This window comes from Marmota monax, unplaced genomic scaffold (assembly GCF_021218885.2).
Source record: "Marmota monax isolate L192 unplaced genomic scaffold, Marmota_monax_Labrador192_F-V1.1 WCK01_AAM20220418_F8-fsc00035, whole genome shotgun sequence".
Taxonomy (NCBI): Eukaryota; Metazoa; Chordata; class Mammalia; order Rodentia; family Sciuridae; genus Marmota; species Marmota monax.
Genome location: NW_026691961.1, coordinates 178,624 through 202,569, shown reverse-complemented (window position 1 = coordinate 202,569; position 23,946 = coordinate 178,624). Strand labels below are relative to the sequence as shown.

At 39.5% G+C, this 23,946-nt stretch overlaps 1 protein-coding gene across 1 annotated transcript; it reads left to right on the top strand.

Annotated features, from left to right (window-relative positions):
- Positions 1-2,633: 2,633 nt before the first annotated feature.
- LOC124082139 (zinc finger protein 709-like) lies at positions 2,634-12,039 on the top strand. Its single transcript, XM_046428631.1, is given in 4 exon segments — positions 2,634-2,770; positions 8,565-8,691; positions 8,982-9,042; positions 9,584-12,039. Coding segments are annotated over 4 exon segments (1,656 nt in total). The 5' UTR covers positions 2,634-2,722; the 3' UTR covers positions 11,004-12,039.
- Positions 12,040-23,946: the final 11,907 nt, after the last annotated feature.

Genomic DNA, 23,946 nt, shown 5'->3' with positions numbered 1-23,946 from the left:
CCACTTGTTGTGACCCCTTGCCCGCAAGGAAGACGCAACTCGGGAATCTTCTTTCAACAGTTTATTCAGGCCCTTGATATTTCTTCTTCTCTCTCTCTGATGCCCCTCCCAGCCTTAATAAAGCATCCCAAGCCCCAATGCAAAGCTGCCGCGTGGAGCTTTCTCACAGGGTGGTGAAAAATCATGTGCCAACTTTCCCAGGTAAGAAGTTGTTTGTCACAGACCACAGCGGAGCCAGCGTCATCTTGTAATGGCGACCATAATCTGCAGAAACGGCAGAAGCGGCTCACCACAGAGGTATTCCATCCCTTTCTTTTTATGGAATAATTTGAGGAATGTTGGTATTAATCCTTTAAAGGTCTGGTAGAATTCAGCTGAGAATCCATCTAGTCCTGGGCTTTTCAAAATTGGAATTGGAAGGTTTTCCTTTTATTCTTTCTTTTTTTTTTAACTAATGCTTCTATCTCATTGCTGGGTTTTAGACTGTTTAGGTTTTATACGTCCTTGTGATTCAGTTTTGCATGTAATGCATATGTGTCTAAAAATATATCCATTTCTTCTTGGTTTTCCAATTTATTAGACCATTAATTTTCAAAGAAGTCACTAATGATCCTCTGTGCTGTCTATGGTTATTTCTTTTATATGCTTAGTATGGTTAAATTTGAGTCTTTTCTCCTTTCCATTAGTTTGACTAATGGATTTCAATATTGTTCATCTTTTCAAAGAATGAATTCTTTGTTTTATTGATCCTTTGTATTTTTTTCTCTATGTCATTGATTTCAACTTTCATATTGTTTTCTTTTACTGGTTTTGAAATTGGTTTAGTTCTTGTTTTTTGAGGGACTTGAGTTGCACCATTGGATTATTGATTTGAAAACTATTTGGCTTTTTTATGTAGGCACTTGTAGCTGTGAACTATGTAACAACTTTCTGTTTTTTGTTTTGGTGTTGATTTCTAATGTCATTCCATTATGTTCAGATGCAAGGAATTATATAGACTTTTTTCCCCCCTTATACTGGGGATTGTACCCAGGGGAATTCAACCACTGAGCCACACCATCAGTCTTTACATATATATAACTTGGGTTTGTGTTTACCCCTCTCTATGCAAGTGGATTTTCATTCTGAGCTGTGGGTGAAGCAGACATCTTACCAGAGCTGCTTCAACTCTTTGTTTTTCTTTAATTTCTTTTATTGTCATATAACTAATTTTTCATGCATTTAATAATTGTATCTCCTCATTGTCTTTTTATTTTTTTGACTGAAAATGAGTTGACAGAGTTAAATTGTGAGGAGGACTTGGCCATGCTTCCCTGACCTCTTCCCAACTGATGGACTCCTGTCTCCCTTCTTTTCAGTCTGAAATAACCTTATACCCATCTTCTGTGAGGTTAGGGTTGGCTGCCTTCATACTGAGTGTGTAATTCATCATACATGCTTTTGACTTTGTCCAGAAGGGCAGGAAGACAACAGGGCCCTGCTTTGTAAAGCCAAGCTCAGCTTTGCCTAAATGGAAACCTGGTGGGGCATGTTGCCTATAGGGAGGAAGTTCTGCCTGAAAAGGATTTTTGCCAATGTCTTGTTGTGAGGATGGCCTTAGGCCTGAGCCTAAGCAACTCCATTTTAAAAACTCCAGTTTGAAACCTGCAGTTTCACCAGGCACACCCATAGAACTTTCCAGTATGGCTTCAAACAAGTCACTTCCCCTCACCCTGATAAAAGAGAGTGAAGCCCCTGGCAGGCTGTTCTCACCTGATTAGAGGGAAAGGCAGAAGATCAGGGTGGAGACCACCAGACCACATGTTTCTGACCTCAGGGTAAATGATGTCACTGAGAAACCCATGGTAGCTGATAAGGATTGAAAGGGGGGTAAAAAGACCCCAAATATAAATATAAATAATATAAATAATAGAGCTGATGAACAGGGATTCATCCAGCCAAGACAAGGATGTACTCGAGCTGGAGAGCCTGATGAGAACCTGACCATGCTCTCAAACTCTACCACCTCATCTGGACCCTGGTGAGAGCTGCAACTTCTCCCTACAACCCTCTCCTCAACCGGTTGTCCAATCCTGCCAGGAAAAGCCTGCCTTGGTTCCGGACCTAATCACCACGGTCTGAGTGAGTGAACTTCTGCTGGACTTAAAGACTGAGGCTTAATACTTCTGAGTATTAAGAAGTATTAAGAGGGAATGTCTCTGTTGAGCCTGTCATGATTAAGTGTGTTTTGCAGTGCTTAGAATTAATCTAGAATTGTTTGCTGTGAATTGATTATGTTTATTGCAGTACCTAACATTAAGGATTATCATTTTCTTGATTAAGAACCTATAGAGTGAAATTGTATTGAGTAATTTGAGTGAATAAAGCATTGAAAGGGGCAGAAGCACATCGACATTCTTTCTTTCTTCCCTCGACTGCATATGTCACAATTTTGCTTCCTTGTAACACTTGTCTTCCTGGCCTATGTATCCAGGAGTGTGATACATCTCCTGTCACTCAGGGCCCCAAAGTGTGTATATGTGGGCTAGGTAAAAGAGGGGTCTTGTGGAGCCTTGGGCAGGCAGCAGGCAGCTGGAGGGAGGGGGTGGCCTTCTACAGTCTCACAGGCCTTCATCTCTTATCGTCTGCAGCTCAGAATCCATCTCCAGGACTGTGTCTTCTCTGCTGTATGAGGCCCAAGTGGCTCTGGCTCAGATCGGTCTCCCTGTGACCTGCAGCTGCTATGAGGTCCTCAGGAAGGAAGTCAGGACTCCTCAGAAGGCAGGAAATGGTGAGTGTGTGGGGCCAGGACTGCTCTGGGAGGTAGGATGGTTAGAACTGGTGGGAACCAGCTGTGGCTGGATTCTGACTTCCCACTGTCAGCTCCAGAGTCAGCCAACCCAGACCTGAGTCAGATGCTGCTACAGCTCAGCCCTTGATGCCTTTAGACTTTGGTGTGGGCTGGTTCAGTTGTATGTTCCCAGTGTGCTGCCTAGTCTGCAGCCATTTTGGTAGAACCCTCTCTGTGCAGCTGTACCCCAGTTCTAGGCTCTGAGGGTGCAATGAAGGCAAACCATTTTCAAGGGTTACTGACTTCGGGATGGGGTTCCTGTGTGGAATATTATTGGTCTAGGGGTCACTATCCTTCCTTTTCTCTAGCAGTCACTCATCTTCCCCACCCCACTTTCCACATGTTTGGGAAATGGAGTCTTACATTTACATTTCTGTCTCCATCCTGCCCCCTTTTAGAGCTTGCAGTAAACCCCTCAACATGCACCTGTCTCCCACATTTTTAGACTCCAGCTTCCCCTGCAGTGCTCAGCATTGTCAACTCTTTGTCCCCTCACTACATTCAAGTGCGCATAGTATCTGCATTATCATTTTTTTACTGAGTAATGGATGATAATTTTAAAAGATTTGTTTTCTATTTGTGACCATCTATCATTATGGGATAGCAGATCCTTTATCTTCCCCAGGAACAGACACCTTATCAGAATAACTTGTGCAGAGGTTGCCTTTGGACACCTCATAGTGTCCTGTGTCTTCAGCCACTGTCCTATCTTTCCTGGGGCCTCCCCCAAGGTACACACAGGATACTATTTTCCTGTAGGGTACAGGCAATTTCAGGTCCTTGCTCAGCTCCTCCTAGAGGACAGCCAGAGGTTTGCAGTGCAGTCTCTGAAAGGGAGCATCTGGAGGCCCTCAGGCTGAGGAATCTGCTGGAACAGGCCTCACCTAGAGAGCTGCCTCTCCCCAAGCCCTGTCCCCATTCCTTGAAGACAGGTGAACAGTCAGCCTGTGGATGCTGGTGCTGAAGGGCCAGGTCAGCAGTGATTCCTGCCTTTGCATTCTCTCACAATTGTGAAGGAGGAAAACTCTCCCAGAGCATAAGGACCACCCACCCCAGTGCAGTGCTGTGCAAACCTGAAAGCCTCGTAGACTGGAGTCATGGTCTAGGTCTCCTGAGAGGGTGATCATGGAGTGTTTCAGTGAGCAGGACCAGGTGGGCATCCAGCAAGGGACCTTGCCTGCCCCTTGAGCCTGTTTTGTCTGTGCTCTCTCAGCAACAGCCCTTTCTGTGTTTATCAATTTGAAATGATCTGCTCACTTATTTGAGACTCAGATTTTCCTTAAATGTGCAAAGTATTTATTCTGAACAAGGTGGCAATATTTAACTGAACAAGGTGGAATATTCTTTTAAAAAAATCTTTTCTATTTGATCATTTTTATTCATTGGACATTTTTTAAGACTTTAGGAAAAAATCTCCTCATAAGCTATGTTGCCTTTTTAATGTTTTTGGTGGTGTTGCGTATCAAACCCAAGCCATTGTTTATGCTTTTATTTTCTCAAATTGTACCCTTTGTTTTGACTTCTTTTTTCTTTCCTTTTTTATTAGTATATTAATTATATATAATATTGGTGTTTATTTTATGTATTTACTCTGTTTGCTATCAAGGATTAAACTCAGAGGCAATTTACTACTGAGCCATATCCCCAGCCCTTTTAATTTTATTTTATTTTTTTATTTTTAGATGATCTCATCATGTAATTTAGGTCTTGCTACTTTGCTGAGGCTGTCCTCAAGCTTGCATCCTCCTGCCTTAGCTTCCCATGTTTCTAGTATTACAGATGTGCTCTACTATGCCTAGCTAATGCTGGGTTTTGTATTATATGCAAGCTGGGATGTAATTTGCTCCACTTTAGTCCCCAGCAACTCCTCTTTTTACCTACTCTCTTCCTTTTTTCTTTCCTCTATTCTACTAAGCTTTCTTCTATTTGTAGTTTTTTTTTATTATTAAAGCTTTGTAAATAAGCATAACTGTGAAGTATTCATGCATGCACATGTTCAATGTCATTCCACTCTTCCTCTCTTTTTCTGTCTGTCCCTCCTCCCTTCTTCTTTCTCTGCTGCACACATCTTCTGTTTTTATGGGATCCCTTCTACATCAATTCCTTCTTTACTTTGCTCTAGCTGCCACAACCACTCAGAGAAAATACTCAACATCTGACTTTCTGGCTCTCACTTATTTCACTCAACATGTTGTCCTCCAGTTCAGTCTTTATGACTGGATAAAATTCCATGGTGCATATATACCATATTTTCTTTATCCTTTCATCCATTGACAGGCTCCTGGGTTGGCCTGATGGGTAGGCTATGGTGAGTTGTGATGGACTGTGTCTCTGTTTCACTGGAGGCTCAGGTTGCTGTCTGCAGGACGGCGCTAAGTCCCAGGGTTTGCAGCAAGGACAGGAAACCTCCACAAGGCTCCCCACCATGTCTCACTGAAGCCACATCGTGCAGTTATGTGAAACTGAGGCTGTTCCAGCACCAGACAGTTCTGCTCATCTTCCCGTGTTTCTGTGAGGAGTAGCTGCACTGCTGTTTTGTTGACCTTCTGCTCCCTGGAGCTCTTGTCATTCCTCATCTGCATGGTGTTTCCAGTGCGATGAATGCACCTTGGTTCCTGTTGACTTGAATCAGGTTTTGTACTCATGAAGTGCCCATCAAAGTGTTCTTCTCTTTTTCTAAGTTGCCTGGTATTCTGTGTCCTTGCAATATCAGATAGTGTTTTCAATTTCTACAAACAAATCATCACCTAGGATTCTGATTGGCATTAAATAGAACCTGTAGGTCCTTCTGTGGGTATCCCCACCTTCATAATGTTCAACCTTCAGTCTATGAGCATGGCTTGGCTTCTCTTTTATTTGTATCTTGAGCTTATACCAACAAGCATTGCAGTTTAGAAAATAAGCTTTATACTTTTCTATTGGGTTATTTATTATGTATATATTATTGTGATGTTATTTATTCTTCTATATTCTTAGGATGCCATTGTTAATGAACGTTTGTGTTAATTGCATTTCAGCATTTCATGTATACAAAACTTGATTTTTGATTATTAATTGATTTTGATTGAATTTTTATATCAATTTTTCACTGCTGACCTTGGAAACACATCTTTCTCTTGGGTGCTTACAGGTTTTGAAAATAATTTTCCTGCTGCTCTAAACATTATGGTGCAGCATTTCATGTGGACATACATTGTGAATTTGTTTGGGTCACCCCAACTTTGGGAAATGGCTTGGGGTCTAGGAGCCACTGCTCTGACACATGAGATGGGGTTGATCACTTCAGTCTGTGAAAGTTGAGTGGCTGTGGGCCTGTGAGGAGGTTTGTGTGAGACCACTGTGTATTTGTGTGTGTTAGAGCCCTGGGACTTCTCAGGTATTGATCTCCCTCTATATAGCAGGCTTTCTCGTAGGTGTAGCAGTAAAGAAACCCCGTTCAGTATCCCTGACCTCTTGCAGTAGATAATCTAGGGAGCAGGAATTGAGAAATACAAGTCAGGGCTGGGGACATAGCTTAGTTGTCAGAGTGCTTGCCTTGCATGCACAAGGCCCTGGGTTCAATCCCCAGCATGAGAGAGAGAGAGAGAGAGAGAGAGAGAGAGAGAGAGAGAGAGAGAGAAATACAAGTCAAATGTGCACATGTTGGGTGATCACTTTTGATGGAAACGAGGTGGTGATGGGTGCATAGGCTGCACTGTCTCCTCCCTTCTTGGTGCCTGTGGCTGCTGTCTCTGTGAGTGAAGGAGTCTGAGTCTGTGTTTCCTGCACCCACCTGTATCTGCTTGGTGAAGTCCTTGATTTTGCCTCAATATCTGGGGCTGTGTGAGTTTGCCCTGAGGTCTGGAATACCTGAGTGTCTTCTAGGTTTCCCTGCTAGCACCCCTTTTGCTGGTGGGAGCAGGTATTCTTGACTTGTTTTTTTGTTGTCATGGAGACAACCTTCAGTGTAGCCTCAGATGTTGTAGATTATTGTGATTTCTTAGGGTGTTTCATTATATTCAGGTATGTGTGTTTATGTTGTGAGGATTGGTTGAGATTTGTGAGTGCTTGTTCTTCATTCTTTCCAGGTATCAGCACCTCTCCATATGCTCCTTGTGCAGGTATTTTCTACAGTTCTTTATTACCATTTTCATTCTGTTAATGGTGTCCCACAAAGAACAAAATTTTCACTTTTCAGTAGTGATTCACTTTTAAATTGCACATATTGATGAGGTGCAGTGAGCTAATTGTTCCATTTCATCATGATGATAGGGGCATTAGCTCTTCCATTTCCTAACATTTATTATTTCTTGGTGTCTGAAATACATAGTGACATGCTGTGCAGTGTGGTCACCCTACTATGCTGCTGGCTGCTGGACAGTGCTGCTGGCTATTCCTGAGTATACCCAGCCTCCTCCCCCAGCCCTGACCTGTCCCCTCTCTCCTCTTTTCTTCACCTTTGGTAACTACTCTTGTACTTATTCTGAAACCAACTTGCAGCTTCTCTGTGTGAGTGAGAACCCACAGTATGTCTCTCTGTGCCTGGCTTATTTCTGTTAGCATGGTCCCCATAGTTTCAGCCTCACTGTTGCAAATGACAGGACTGAAAGCTATTTTTGGTGAAATCAAATTTGTCTTATTTTTCTTTCACAAATCACATGGAAGGTGTATCTCAGACACCATTCCTAAATCCAGTGTTGAGGTGTACATCTTCAGGAATTTAGCCTATGTGGAATTCATGTATGTTTGTGCTGTGAGGTGAGGGTCTGACTTCAGGTGTCCATGTGAACACAGTTTTCCAGCCATTCAGTTCACAGTGGTACTGGTCCCTTGGAGTGATACTGGCCTTTTTTTTTTTTTTTTTTTGGTACCAGGGATTGAACCCAGGGGCACTCCACCACTGAGCCCCATCCCCAGCCCTATTTTGTATTTTATTTAGAGCAGGGTTTCACTGAGCTGCTTAACACCTTGCCATTGCTGAGGCTGGCTTTGAACTTACAATCCTCCTGTCTCAGCCTCCCAAGACACTGGGGTTACAGGCGTGTGCCACCGTGCCTGGTCTGATCCTGGCCTCTTGAGGAACATCATTCCCTTCTGTGGGTCAGCATTGTCATTGGTCCTCCATTCTTCTCCTTTGCTCAGAAGATTGTTTTCTTTTTTTAGGGGTGGGTATATTTTGATCCTTGAGGTTCTAATATAAGAGTGGGAAAAAAATAACAGGATTTCCGAAGGAAAGAAATTACTCAGTAAATACCACCATGCTGCTTTCCTACAGTCTCAAGTACTGACTCAATGTAATTGCTCAGTTTGATATGATCCTTCCCAAATCCTTAGCTTCCTCTATCAACTAAAGTACAACATGGTCAGCAGGTATTTGTAAGGATATGTACTGTTAGGAGGACTAATATTAGCTCTCTTCTGATCACAAAGTAGTAGGGCTTTAGTATTCTATATATTAGACATTCACCCTACATAGACCTTAGGCTTCCCCCAGGAACATACCTTATTCCCTGGACTTCACAATGAGAAAGGTGTTTTTGCTCTGCTGATGGTTTTCTGGATGGTTCAGTTCTTATATTGGAATGATTCTGTTTGAAGGAGTGAGTGCAGACAGAGAATACAAGTTTTAATGACCAAATTATGGACTAACTATTTGGAGACCACAAAATCATGAGAACATCTCACATGTATAGAATAGAGCCCTCATGTTGTCAATCTCTCCTGGTCTGCACTATATTTTTGTGGAATATTTTAGACCTCAGTGTTTTTTGAGGATGTGGCTATGAACTTCACCCAAGAGGAGTGGGCTCTACTGGATTCTTCACAGAAGAATCTCTACAGAGATGTGATGCAGGAAGTTCTTAGAAACCTGGCTTCTGTAGGTAAGGATGATGTTTCATTAAATAATCAAAGACAGAGCACTTTTACATAATCAAAGACAGAGCACTCCCCACAAGGGAGATGTTTTCTCTCATGAATTTGGAATGTGGAAAGGGAGTATTAGGGGAATAGATAGGGCCTAATATCATTGCAGTCTGCAGCATAAATACACTAATTCTGTTTTTAGTTTTCTGATTTTTTTATTGGTGCATTACAGTTGCAAGTTGTAAATCCTGTAATGCATTCTGAAATTATAGTGATTTATAATTATTGTTCTTGGTCTACATTTTAGGAGTCAGATGGGAGGAACAGAATGTTGAAGATCAGAACATAAATCCTTGGAGTCATATAAGGTAATTTGTACTCATAAGAGAGAACAGAGTGTCTTGAGAGAATCCTAGCATATCCTGTAATTTTACAAGCAAGCAATGAAAATAAGCATGATATGAGCCATATTTATTTTTTAAACAAAAATATAAACTTTAATGTAAGATATATGTTTAGTGTTTTCAAAATAATTGATTTGTTAATAGTGCTCAGAAACTGCTTTTAGTAGTAGCGATGGAGAACCAGTGTTGCAAAGTAATTGTGATTTTGACTTTCAAATAGTATAGACATGACAGAAAATGAGTACTTTCCCTGACCTTGGTAATAGTGTAAGTCCAATGTGTATTAGTAAATGCAAAAGTATTAATGAGTCATAAATTGTGCTTATAAACTTTTTTTAACAAAAGCCATATGGTAGGCTTTGTAAATATTTAAAAAGGTACTCAGTGTGAAAAAATTTGTAGGGTGATTCCAAATCTAATGCTTAAAAGGACATTTCTTCTAGAAAGTTCATGTAAAAGCAGTGTGTGTGGACAGGTCTTCATATACTATTTTTTTCCTTACTAGGCTGATCATACCTCACTCTTCAAACAAACAATATAAAAGTGAGGAATGTGGAGGGAAGCAATGTGAATATAAACAGAACAGAAGATCCTTCATTTCTCTCACAAATGTTCAAAGACAAATGCACACTCTCAATGGGCCTTATGAATGTTTGACATGTGGAAGAGAGTTCAGTTGTTCCAGGTGTTTTCAAAAGTGTCAACAATCTCATACTGGCGAGCAGCCATCTGGATGTGAACAACATGGAAAAGCCTTCACTTGCTCCAGTTCCTTTCAAAAACATGAAAGAACCCATAATGCAGAGAATCCTCATCAGTGTGAACAATGTGGAAAAGCCTTTGCTACTTCCTGTCTTCTTCACTCACATGAACAAAATCATACAGAAAAGAAGCCCTATGAGTGTAAACAATGTAGTAAAGCCTTCTGTACTTCCTCTTCCCTTCGAAGACATAATCTAATTCATACTGTAGAGAAGCCCTATGAATGTAAACAATGTGGAAAAGCCTTCACTAGTTCCTTTAAACTTCATTTACATAAATGAACTCATACAGGGGAAAAGCCCTATGAATGTAAGCAGTGTGGGAAAGCCTTTGCTTCATCCAGTAACCTTCACTCACATGAGCGAACTCATACTGGAGAGAAGCCCTATGAGTGTAAACAATGTGCAAAAGCCTTCACTACTTCCTCTTCCCTTCAACAACATAATCTAATTCACACTGGAGAGAAGCCCTATGAATGTAAACAATGTGGAAAAGCCTTTGCTAGATCCAGTCACCTTCACTCACATGAAGGAACTCATGTAAGAAAGAAGCTCCGTGAATGTAAACAATGTGGAAAAGCCTTTGCTTCATCCAGTCGCCTTCGCTTACATGAACAAATTCATACAGGAAAGAAGCCCTATGAATGTAAGCAGTGTGCAAAAGCCTTCACTACTTCCTCTTCCCTTCAACAACATAATCTAGTTCATACTGGAGAGAAGCCCTATGAATGTAAACAGTGTGGGAAAGCCTTCCCCTGGTCCTCTTACCTTCAAAAACATGAACAAACTCACACTAGAGAGAAGCCCTATGTATGTAAGCAGTGTGGGAAAGCCTTCTCCTGGTCCTCTTCCTTTCAAATACATAAACAAACTCATTCTGGAGAGAAGCTCTATGAATGTAAACAATGTGGAAAAGCTTTTGCTTCATCCAATCTTCTTCATTCACATGAACACACTCATTCAGGAAGGAAGCCCTATGAATGTAAAAAATGTGGGAAAGCCTTCCCCCAGTCCTCTTCCCTTCAGAGACATAATCAAATTCACACTGGAGAAAAACCCTATGAATGTAAACAATGTGGGAAAGCCTTCTCCTGGTCCTCTTCCCTTCAAAGACATAAACAAACTCATTCTGGAGAGAAGCCTTATGAATGTAAAAAAATGTAGAAAAGGCTTCTGTACTTCCTCTTACCTTCAAATACATAAATGAATTCATACTGATGAGAAGCCCGATGAGTGTAAACAATATGGCAAAGCCTTTGCTTCATCCTGTAACTTCCTGTCCCATGAAAATTCTCATACTGGAGAGAAACCCCATGTACGTAAATATTGTGAAACCTTTAGTTGTTCCACTTATCTTCATGTGCCTGAACAGACTCACACTTGAAAGAAGGTCTATGAATGTAAATAATGTATTGAATTTTCTTTTTTCTAAATACACGAAAAATCTCATAGTCGAGAAAAGCCCTATAAGGGAAATGGTGTGGTAAAGCCTTCAGAAGTTTGGCTTATTTTCAAATACATGAAAAAACTCATTTTGGAGAAAAACTTTATGGATGTATGCAATGTGGGAAGCCTTCACATATTCCTGTGGGATTTATGTACATAGAAACATTTATACTGAAGAAGAGCTCAGTGAAGGTAAATAGTGTGGAAAAGCCTGTACTAGTTGTGCTTATCTTCACGTACATGAACAAACTCATACTGGGGAGAGGCCTCATGACTGTAGACAATGTGGTACAATCTTTTCTTATTCCAATTCAATTTTAAAACACCAGAGCACTCATACTGGAGAGAATCTGTATGAATAGAAACAATCTGGAAAAGCTTTCGGTACTTCTCACCTTCAAGTGCATAAATGCACACATACTGCCGAGAAACCCTGTAAATGGAACAACATGGGAAACGTTTCACTCATTCTTATCAGTTTTGAATTATACACAAATTCACACTGCATTGAAGTCTTATGAATGTGAAAAATATGCAAAAGCCTTTAGTTGATCTTAATATCTTCAAATATAAGAACAAACATACTGGTGAGTGTAAACAAGGTATATATATATCCTTCATTTGTTGCAGTTATGTACAAAAACATGAAGTAATTCATATTGGAACAAAGCTATATAAATGTAAACAATTGGAAACACATTCCATTGGAGCAATTCCCCTAATAAGCATTAAAGAAATGGTATGTATAAATGCACTCGAATGTAAAAATTGTAGCAAATCATTCAACTTTTCTGGTCAACTTCAAATACATGAAAGGATGCACACTACAGAAACTCTGAACATTAAAAGTGTGGTAAATCAGTGCTCCCAGTTGCTTTCAAATTGCACTCACAGTGGAAAAGAAACCCTCTAAATATCTGATATTTACTTCCTATACATGAAAGGTAATGGAGCAAAGAAATGTATGACGTGTCCAATTTTTCCAGGTCCTTTGAAGAACATAAAACAATTGCACAGGGTGAGAATCTGAACCAGAAATTGATACAGTTTTCATACATTCCAGTTTGATTTTTGTGTCAGATTTCCATTGCATTGATGAAAATACCAGAGAAAATTCAACTGAAGGGAGGGAAGATTTATTTTGGCTCATGGTTTTATAACATTCAGTCCATCATGGGCTGACTGCCTTGCTTTAGCCCTGAGGTCAAGCAGAACATGGGATGGAATGGTGAAGCGGGGTAGACCTACTTATCTCATGGCAGCTGGGAAGAAGAGAGAGAATATGAATTAAGTATATCACTAGTTACCTTGCAGGTTTTATTGTGCAGACTGTAGTTGTGGTCTTTCTATTTTCTATGATGCTGCTTCCCTTGATACTGTAGTGTGCACTTGTGATGGGGTTCACATCTTTGGTGCCTCATGGTCCAGGTACTGATTAGTAAAGGAAGAGAAAACAATGATGCTAGCTTCTCAGAAAACACGAGAGAGGCTACTACCTCAAGTGTTCTGAGGGCAAAATCCCTAGTCAGTGTGTGGGTTTTCCTTAGCACTGCTGTCTACCAGCATTGCAAAGTTCTCATGAGAATAAGGTTTGATGACCTTGGAGAAAATGACACTGCATTTTGTGCATTTTCTGAAGATTGAGTTGGTGGCTTCCATTGTGGGTTATTAGATAGCTAAACTCTTTCATTTAACCACACAGAACATGACCACTTCTGGGGATCAGATGAAGATATTTCCTGTGCAACCTGCAAGTTTGCATGAATAACTACCCCAAAATTTTCAGAAGTACTTTATGTAGAGAGAAGAGAAGAGTAGTTATGGGTAATGGGCTGTTCTAGCAACCTAATAACAAATGAGGTTGTTATTAGGGTCTGGATCACCAAGACCCTTGAATACTAAGTGCTATGCCTCCAGCTCAACAAGTGTGATAATCCCCTGGTATCAGGTACAGGATGTTCTTCTTCAGTTGGTCTTCCCCAGTTCTTCCCCACCCCTCTTTGTTCGTTGTAAATCTCAAGAATACACATAGAATATGGACATAGAAGAATGAATAGCAATCCCATGAGATGGCAGGCCAAACTGTCTGTCTCTTGGAGAAGGAGAAGTGTGGGAAGGCAAAAGTAAGAGGCGGCAGAATGGGAAGTGGAAAGAGATGGGGAGAGAACACACTGACCATGTCCCTCCCTGGCCCAGGGTCCAGTACAATGGGATGGAGTCTTTAAAGGATTTGTCTCTTGAGGCCACATTAGAGTAAATATCTCTGTTCTTATTTTCATTGAATCCCCAAAGGATAATTGAGAATAATATTGGGATGAGGTATTGGAGGAAAATTGTTGACATTCTCACATCTGGTGGGTAGGTGGAGGGAAGGCATGAATATTATTCACATATTTGACCTTGTGTTTTCAGTTTCCTGGTGTGGTCACTGAGGTTAAGGGAATGGGGAACAGTGTCCCAGTAGGCAAGATACATTCAATTCCTGAATTCTAACTGCTCGTACTGTGGAATCTGCATAATATACTAACTTCCTTCCTATGTATTCAGAGGCAGAGTACTGTAATCAGAAATTGCTTTAGGGGATAAGCAATTAGAAATTTATGTTGATTGACTAAATATGCTATATGGTCACATGATTAATTTAATCCACATTTAAGTAATTTATTAATATGAAAATGAATCCTAAAGTTTGAAAGAGCTAACTACTAAAGAATAATAATTCTTAAATTTACAAATTTGTAAATAAGTCTCTGAAATTTGAGGATATTATATTCTTAAAACATGAACATGTTCAACCAGAGAAATAAGACAAAGGGATTACAATAGAATTCAAAGAGACAAACCCACACAGATTGTCATTTGATCCTGGATAAGTGTGCCAAAAATATATTAGAGAAAGAACAGCCTTTATTTAAAAAAAAAAAAAACAAAATGTGCTGGGAAAACTTGTTATCCATTTGTAGAAGAATGAGACTGAGTCTCTGTCCCTCACCTTGCACAAAATTCAATTCATGGATCAAAGGGCTATGAATTAGATGATAAGCTATGAATTCCTAGGAGAAAAAGTCAACACTGCAACATGGTTGCAAGCAACAATTTTCTCAGTAGAATTCCTGAAGGTTGAGAACTAACTTGAAGAATTAATAAATGGGATGACATCAAATTCAGAATTTTCTGCAAGACAAAGCAAACAAAAATGTGGATAACCCATAGGAGGAGAATAAATTTTCTGAGAGAAAAGTAGTATCCAGTATGCATAAAGAACTCCAGCAGGGCTGGGGATGTGGCTCAAGCGGTAGCACGCTTGCCTGGCATGCGTGGGGTGCTGGGTTCAATCCTCAGCACCACATAAAATAAAGATGTTGTGTCCACTGAGAAACTGAAAAATAAATATTAAAAATTAAAAAAAAAAGAACTCCAGCATCTTATAATACAAAATAACCCAGTTAATAAAGGAGCAAATTAAGTAAACACATATTAAAGGAAGAAATACATTTGACCATATATATGTGTGTGCGTATATATATATATATATATACACACACACACACATACATATATAATGAGAAAAAATATATGTATACAGATATATAATACACACACACACACACACACACACACACATATATATATATATATATATATATATATATATATATATAAAATGATAAAAAATTTACCATCTTTAGGAAATAGGGAAATGAAAATCAAAACTATACTACATTTCATCTCACTTTGTTTAGAATAGCAGTCATTTGAATACAAACAATAATAAATACTGGAGATATTGTGGAATAAAATTGATACATTCACACCCTTGGAGGGATTGTAACTGTGGAAATCAGTAGGAAGTTCCTCAAAACACTAGGAATGAAAAACCACACAATACAGCTATAGCATCACTTGGTATTTATCAATCAGAGGGAGATCAGTAGAGGAAGGGACCAGGCACAAGGAGGAGGGAAGGATAAGGAAAAAGAAGAGATGCAGGGAGGGTAATGGCAAAGTTATAGTGTTCTACTTTGTGCATGTGTGACTGCCTTATAACATCACAGCATTACGTGTAAGTATCATGCACTAAGGAAAATGCAGGAAAAAAGAAAGGGTACATTCCAGCTAATCTGCAATCCCAGTGTCTGAAGTTCTCTGCATCCTATTCCTCCCCTCCTGTTGGAGGAAACCCCAAGGAGGAGTTTCCATCTCAGGGCCAGTGCCAACTGGGAATCACAGCATACGCAAGAAGGCAAGTAGAGAGTGAAGGTTGCAGGTTCCCTCTGGAGTACCTTCATCCCCAAATTTGCAAACAGTAGCCAGCTCCAGGAGAGTTGCTCCCTATATGCATATCCTGACCTATGCTGGGTTATAATGTCCATCGGCTTCGCTGCTGGACTGTGGCAACTCATGCTTGTGCTGTTATCATCCAGGCAGGTGTCCCAAGCCAGTCCTCACTACATAGGGCTCCTCATTGTTTCACAAGAAAAATATTGAGAAAGTGGTGACATAAAATGACAACGTAGCTTTTAGGAAAAAAAGAAATTATTTTATTCTGAGGCAAACTAAGAAATTAGTTCACTAGTTTTATCATGGCCTTGATAATACACAGATTCATGTTACTGTTCATAACATGTTCCACCATGGAAGTGATTTGATGAACTTTTATACCTATGGAACAAAGACCATGAATCTGTAGGTTTACCAAATTCTTCACTGGAATCCTTATGTAGGCAGGCAAGGAGACCTGCTTTATAGTTTTCAGAAATTATCTTGTAGAATTTGTAGCTTTAAGATTGATGTAGGGGAGAGGTTGGCTAAGCTTAGTGATAATTTTCATAATATCACAAGGATGTTCGATGAGATAAAATAGTTGAAAATACACAGTTTTTTGTCGCGACCCCTTGCCCGCAAGGAAGACGCAACTCAGGAATCTTCTTTCAGCAGTTTATTCAGGCCCTTGATATTTCTTCTTCTCTCTCTCTGATGCCCCTCCCAGCCTTAATAAAGCATCCCAAGCCCCAATGCAAAGCTGCCGCGTGGAGCTTTCTCACAGGGTGGTGAAAAATCATGTGCCAACTTTCCCAGATAAGAAGTTGTTTGTCACAGACCACAGCGGAGCCAGCGTCATCTTGTAATGGCGACCATAATCTGCAGAAACGGCAGAAGCGGCTCACCACAGTTTTGTTTTTTGTTTTTTTTGTAACGGGGATTGAGTTCAGGGGCACCTGACCACTGAGCCACATCCCCAGGCCTATTTTATATTTTACTTAGAGGAAGGGTCACACTGAGTTGCTTAGCAACTCGCTTTTTGCTCAGGCTCATTTTGAACTCATGATCCTCTTGTCTCAGCCACCTAAACTTGTGCCACCATCCCTGGCAAATAGCTTTTAAAGGCATGAGATTGCCCAAAATACTATGGTTCTTGTCATGTGCAATTTTCCTCCCTCCACAGTCATGAGGGTCTGCTTTATCAATATCTTATACTGTGCAGGATCTCCAATACTTATGCCGCTTCAGAGAAGTTCAGCTTCATAGTGGACCCCTTGGGCTAAGTACCACAGTGTGCATGCAGAGCTTGAAAGTCTCAATCAGAGCATTTGATGGAGAGTCTGAGAGAAAGGAATGTAGTCTTCTGGAAAATGAAATAGTTCTAAAGCCTTCAAGGAAGCAATCCCTGCATGATGTTAGTGATACTAGCCTTGTGAGCTTGTTCTCAGCTTTAGTCATTTCCATCCTCTGCATCTGACAGCATTTCCCTCCAACATAAAATAGGTATAATATATCCAAAGTACACATGATCAAGATTATACTGTGAAGAAAATGTGGTGAATGAATGGTTAGGCATCCAAACCAACCCCAAACCTCTTTGTGCATCATCATACTCTGATGAGACTGACAGTATGTTTTCCCCCTGTATGCACAGTTATCTGTACTTTGTGAATTACTTCACTTGATGTTTGGAGTATTTAATTCATTATCAGTTTGACTTTTTTCTCCTGGCCAATTTGAGTCCATGGCCATAGAATCGTGTTCAGTACCTTGTTCTAAGAAAGGTTTATCTTTAATGTCCAAATTATTGTAACTCTTATTCCCTCTATATGTACAGTTTTTATAAGATTCAAAATCTTTGGGAATCCCATATGACAGTTAACAGAGTAGAAGTGACGGTGAGATGGTAGAAGTCCATATGTGATAGTGCTCCCAAGCATTTTCTGCAGCTGATGATAGTATTTACATCATCTGGAATTTGGGGTTCAAAAAATTGTTCCTATAAACAGTAGTTCACTTGGGTGATTAATAAGGTTTGGTGCAGACTTTGGGATGTGTACCACAATGACAAGGAGTGGATGTCCACTCAGGTTTGTTGCACTGGGAAAGAGATTCAGCTGCAATAAGTTGACAAAATTATATTTGTCATATAAAATTTGTCATAACTTACCGTCTCCAGATATAATGATAATGTTATGCAGTTGACTAGACCCACATTAGCATGCTTTCTTTTTTCCTTTGCATAGGAAGAAAGTTTGTTTTGGCTGGAAAGTTTTGGTATGATATGATTCTATACCTAGAAGACCCTAAAAGTTCCACTAGAATACTTCTAGAACTAGTAAATGAGTTCATCAAAGTAGCAGGATATAAAAATCAACACCCATAAATCAAATGCATTTCTGTATAAAAGTGACAAATTCTCAGAAAGGGAAATGAGAAAAACTACCCCATTTACAATAGCCTCAAAAAAAAAAAAAACTTGGGAATCAATAAAAGAGGTGAAACATCTATATAAGACCTTAGAAGATGGAAGGATCTACCTTGCTCTTGGGATAGGTAGAATTAATATTATCAAAATGACCATACTATCAAAAGCACTATACAGATTTAATGCAATTCCCATCGAAATCCCAATGACATTCCTCATAGAAATAGAAAAAGCAGTAATGAAATTTATTTGGAAAAATAAGAGACTCAGAATAGCTAAAGCAATCCTTAGCAAGAAGAATGAAGTAGCATCACTATACCAGACTTTAAACAATACTACAGAGCAATACTAACAAAAACAGCATCTATTGGCACCAAAGCAGACGGGTAGACCAATGGTACAGAATAGAGGACACAGAGACTAACCCACAAAATTACAATCCTCTTGTGTTAGACAAAGGTGCCCAAAACATGCACTGGAGAAAAGAAAACTAGAGATTCATATGCAACAAAATGAAATAAACCCCCCTCTCTCACCCTGCACAAAACTCAACTCAAAATGGATCAAGGATTTAGGAATAAAACCAGAGACTCTGGATGTAATAGAAGAAAAAGGCCCTAATCTCCATCATGTGGGATTAGGCCCCAACTTCCTTAATAAGACTCCTTATTAATTCTTACACCTGTAAGCATTAAAATCAAGAATCAATAAATGGAATGGACTCAGACTAAAAAGTTTCTTCTTAGCAAAGGAAACAATCTGTGAAGTGAATAGAGAGCCTACATCTTGGGAGCAAATCTTTACCCATCACACATCAGATAGAGCACTAATCTCTAGGGTATATAAAGAACTAAAAAAGCTAAGCATCAAAAAAATAAGAAACCCAATCAATAAATGGGCCAAGGACCTGAACAGACACTTCTCAGAAGATGATATACACTCAATCAACAAATATATGAAAAAATGTTCATTATCACTAGCAATGAGAGAAATGGAAATCAAAACCACTCTAAGATATCATCTCACTCCAGTCAGAATGGCGCCTGTTATGAATACAAACAACAATAAGTGTTGGTGAGGATGTGGGGAAAAAGGCACACTCATACATTGCTGGTGGGGCTGCAAATATGGAAAACAGTATGGAGATTTCTTGGAAAATTGGGAATGGAACCACCATTTGACCTGGCTGTCCCTCTCCTTGGCCTATACCCAAGGGACTTAAAAACAGCATACTACAGGGACACTGTCACATCAATGTTTACAGCAGCACAATTCACAATAGCTAAACTGTGGAACCAACTTAGATGCCCTTCAATAGATGAATAGATTTTTTTTAAATGTGGCATATATACACAATGGAACATTACTCAGCAATAAAAGAGAATAATATCATGGCATTTGAAGGTAAATGGATGAAGTTAGAGAAGATAATGCTAAGTGAAGTTAGCCAATCCCCCCCAAAAAACAAATGCTGAATGTTTTCTCTGATGTAAGGAGGCTGACTCATAGTGGGGTAGGGAGGGGGAGCATGGGAGGAACAGATGAACTCTAGATAGGGCAGAGGGTTGGGTGGGGAAGGGAAGAGGGACATGGGGTTAGAAATGATGGTAGAATGTGATGGACATTATTATCCAAACTACATGTATGAAGACATAAATTGGTGTGAATATACTTTGTATACAACCAGAGTTGAAAAATTGTGCTGTGTATGTGTAATAAGAATTGTAATGCATTCTGCTGTCATATATAAATTAAAAAATTAACTAAAAAAAGAAAACTCTGTAGAAGAACAGACAAAGGAGAAGACAATCATATATTAGCATTAGAAAACAAATTTGTCCTTTTAAATTAGACTCCATATATAAGAGAGTTTATGTTACAATTTTCTTTGGGTTATTTCACTTGGCATAGATCTTTTTATTTATTTATTTATTTGCTTTTTGAGAGACCTTTATTTATTTTTTTATTTATATGTGGTGCTAAGAATCGAACCCAGTGCTTCACACATGACAAGCAAGTGTGCTACCACTAAGCAACAGCCACAGCCCTTGGCATAGATCTTCAAGTTTAATCCACATCATCACAAATGACAGTATCATCTTTTCAAAACCTAAACAATTCACACAGACATACCTACAATTTTTTTAATCCAGTCTTACTTCACTGTATATTGTGTTTGTTTCTACATATTAACTACTGTTAGGGAAGCCAAAATACGTATTGGAGTGCAGATATGCCCACAAGGGCTGTTTCATGTCCTTAATATACATATCTGGAAGAGAAATTGTGAAGTCATTGAATACCTCTACTTTCATTTCATTTGAGGAACCTGCACAGTCTTTTCCATGGTGTTTGTACCAATTTATATCCCCACCAATATTTTATATGTGCCTCCTTTTCTCCATATTCTGGGCAAACTATGGTAACACCTATAAATTCTGAGAAAATATTTGCTAAAATATTAATGTGCCTATGTGTACATGGAACTCATGCAAGTCAATATAGAAAAAAGAAGAACATCAAATAACCTGATTGATATGGGCCAGAAACTGAATAGACATTTTTTTAAAAAAGACATAAAATGGCTAACAGGCACTCAGCATTACTGATCACCAGGAATTGTAAATAAAAACCCTAATTTGGATCCTGTACCTCATTTATTTCACATAATAAAAATAAGTACCAACTACAGCAGGTAATTTCTATTCCACCACAGAAAACCCTGAGATGTCATGCATGGGCTGCCCAAACTCTCTTTCAGCAAACATTATTCTTTCTCAACTGCCAAGTCTAGAAAACTGGAATACAACTTAGAAATACATCCCCAGATGGGCAAGTGATTAAAGTAAACCCAATAAGAAGTACAATATAGGGCTGGGGCTATAGCTTAGTGGTAGAGTACTTGTCTCGCACATGTAAGGCACTAGGTTCAATCCTCAGCACCATATAAAAATAAATAAATAAAGGTATTAAATCCATCTACTACTAGAAAAATAAAAAAGAAGTACAATATATTAATAAACCTATAGGTAAAGAATTAGAATATATGAATGGAAGTATCACAATGACATTCATTGGAGACATTCTCATAAAGAAAAGCTCAGACCCCAGTGAATTGTACTATAATTGAATAAATTAATACCAATGCTTCAATGTTACCTCCAAAAAATACAGAAGACAATAAAATATTGAGTATTGTGGCTGGGGTGGACTTTTCGGAGATGTTGGTTAAATCATAGAAAACTTCAGTTAGATGGGGAAATTCAAAAGATCTATTGAACAATGTGGTGATGACAGGTGATAAGGATGCAATTTTTTTTTTCTTGAAAATCACCCAGAGAGTAGATTTTAGTGTTCTTAGCACAGAATTAACTATGTGAAGTAATGTATGATTAATAAGATTGTTTTAGCAATATTATAATATGATGGTATTATGTTTCATCATATTTTATATTGAAAATACACATTTTTGCATTCAATAATTTTTTTAATGGAAGAGAAAATTTACATATGTATTGTTTGCATAAACTACTACCCAGATACCATGCAATAATCTTTCTTAAAGTAAGCTATAAGCCTTTATCTTTTATAAATGTAGACATATATCTTCAAAAGTACGGGCAAGTTGAATGAAGACATAATAACTACAAGAAACCAAGCAAGATTATCTCATAAACACAAATGTGATTTAGAGAATAAAAGCAATATAACAAACTACCATAATGCCATAATGTAAAACAATTAATTTGACAGAGACTAACTGGATTTGTCTAAATGTAGACCAATCCAGGGTTCCTCCAGGATAAAATCTGTTGCACTTGAGAGCTACAGGAGGGCTTCTTAGACAATCTAAAAGGCATCCATAGAATCAAATAGGTGACAGTGTCACCGAAGGTAAAAGCTGGGTGTTTATCTCAGGGAATGATGAGACAAAAGAATGCTGACTTTGCTGTTTGTATTCATTATTTAACTGGAAGTTTGGATGTTGAACAATGAATAGAAATTATATTGAAAGCCTATGTAAAAATTTCTAAGGCATTCTTACACACGTGAGCACACAACACTAGATTCAATCAGCTCAGCAAAGCTGCAATTGACAAGACAAACACAAAAATAGAAGCTTTTTATAATGAAAACAGTCTGAAAAATGAAAATAAGAAGCAATTCTATTCAAATTTGTACAAAAAAATACATAGAAATAAATTTTACAACAGAGTGTTAAAACAGAAAGTTGAAAGTAATCAAAGAAGAGTTAAATAAATGGAAAGGTAGCTAATATTCAAGCACAAAAAGTTCAACACTCTTAAGATCACATTTTCCTTATTTATTGCATCCAATAAAATACAACAAATATGACAGTGTATCATTGTGCATCCCCATTCGAGCCGGGGATATAGCTCAGCTGGTAGAGGGCTTGTTATAACACCCTGGGTTCAATCCCCAGCACCACCAAAAAAAAAAAAAAGGTCCACGTGCTTGTCTTCTTACTAGATCCCTCCATCTCCATGAGCACAAAGACTAAGTTGCTGAAGGAGATACCATGGGGAGGAGAACCAAGGTGCCCCCTCAACAGCCAGTTCTCCCCCAGAAGCAGAGCTGCCTAGTCAACACCTAGAACAGAGGTCTGAGTGGGCCCCACTGCACCAAGATTGCTGACCAGCCCACTCATGAGCTGGTAAGTTGTGGAGTGATTAGCAGCCTGACACATAGACCTAGTGCAGATGGGAGGCCAGGGTTCAACAACACATCCATTGGGAGTTACCTTGTTGTAGGGGACAGATGAGGCAAGGCACCAAAGATAGCAGGTAACAGTTTTATTTGGCTGCAGCCAGGTTCAGAGGGCACAGCTTTTGCTGTAATCAATCAATCCACATGAACCCTGAGTTCAGGAAGTTTCAGAGTTTAATACCCAGCATGTAAGGAGAGGGGCTCAGAAGCTCACAGTCTGCAGAAGTTCACATAAAAGCAGCTTTTTCTTTCACTGTTCTAGGCAAGTTAACCTTTCAAGGACAATACCTGAGAAGGGGGAAGCTTCTACTCTCCTTTCTTTCCTCCTCCTGTCTGCTGTTACCATGGAGCCCAACTGGTAACTTTCTTATCTTAGAAATGTAAACATCTCTGTGAAGCCCAGCTCAAGGCCAGAGGCACATTTCTACAAACTACTATACTGGTTGTTTGTGAAAAACTAGTAAGGGGTGTCTAGCACCTGGAGTGCTGGTATCTTCTGGGCCAGTGGCCAAGTAAATCAGGGCAACACGAAAATAGGAAGTTTATCTACATTGGACTCTTGCAGAGACTCTTTTGCTGACAGTACTAAAATCAGCCATGGTGAAGATTTCTGGAAAGGCCCAGTTAAGACTTTTCTGTGGAGAAAGGAGGTGCTACTACAGTATTATAAAGACAAGTAGTTAATTAATAGTGACACCTCATTATACTGTTTGCAGAGTAAAACAATGATATTTTACATATACTACATTAAAGACATCACAATCAACCTCACCTGTGACTTTCTCTCTTATCTTTTGAATCATCTTGTTTTTGCTGGGCTGGAACCCAGGGCCTCAATTTGCCAGAAAAGAACTGTATGGCTGAGCTGTGCTGGGTTGTTTCACCTGTTTCTTTGAACGTTTTCATGTGGCCTTCAGAAAAGTCAAAGGTACTTACTGAGCACTTCATTTCAGTTGAACCGGCCTCCTTTCCAGGGCTCAGGCCCACCCTGAACCCAGGGCAGGAAGGTCATGTGACTTAAGGTCTTAACATGCTCCTCTGTGGCTCCCTGTGCACAGCACGGAATTCTATACACGTACCTCCCCGGGTTACCCGCGGGTCCTGCCCCAGCCCAGGAGGAGGTGCTGCCTGAAAAAGGGCTGGGCCTATTTCATCAGGGATTGGTTACTTCAGCTGTCCCTCAGGCGGGGGCGGAGCCTGAAGGCTGTTTATTAGGCGGCGCTATCCAATCAGGCACGCAGC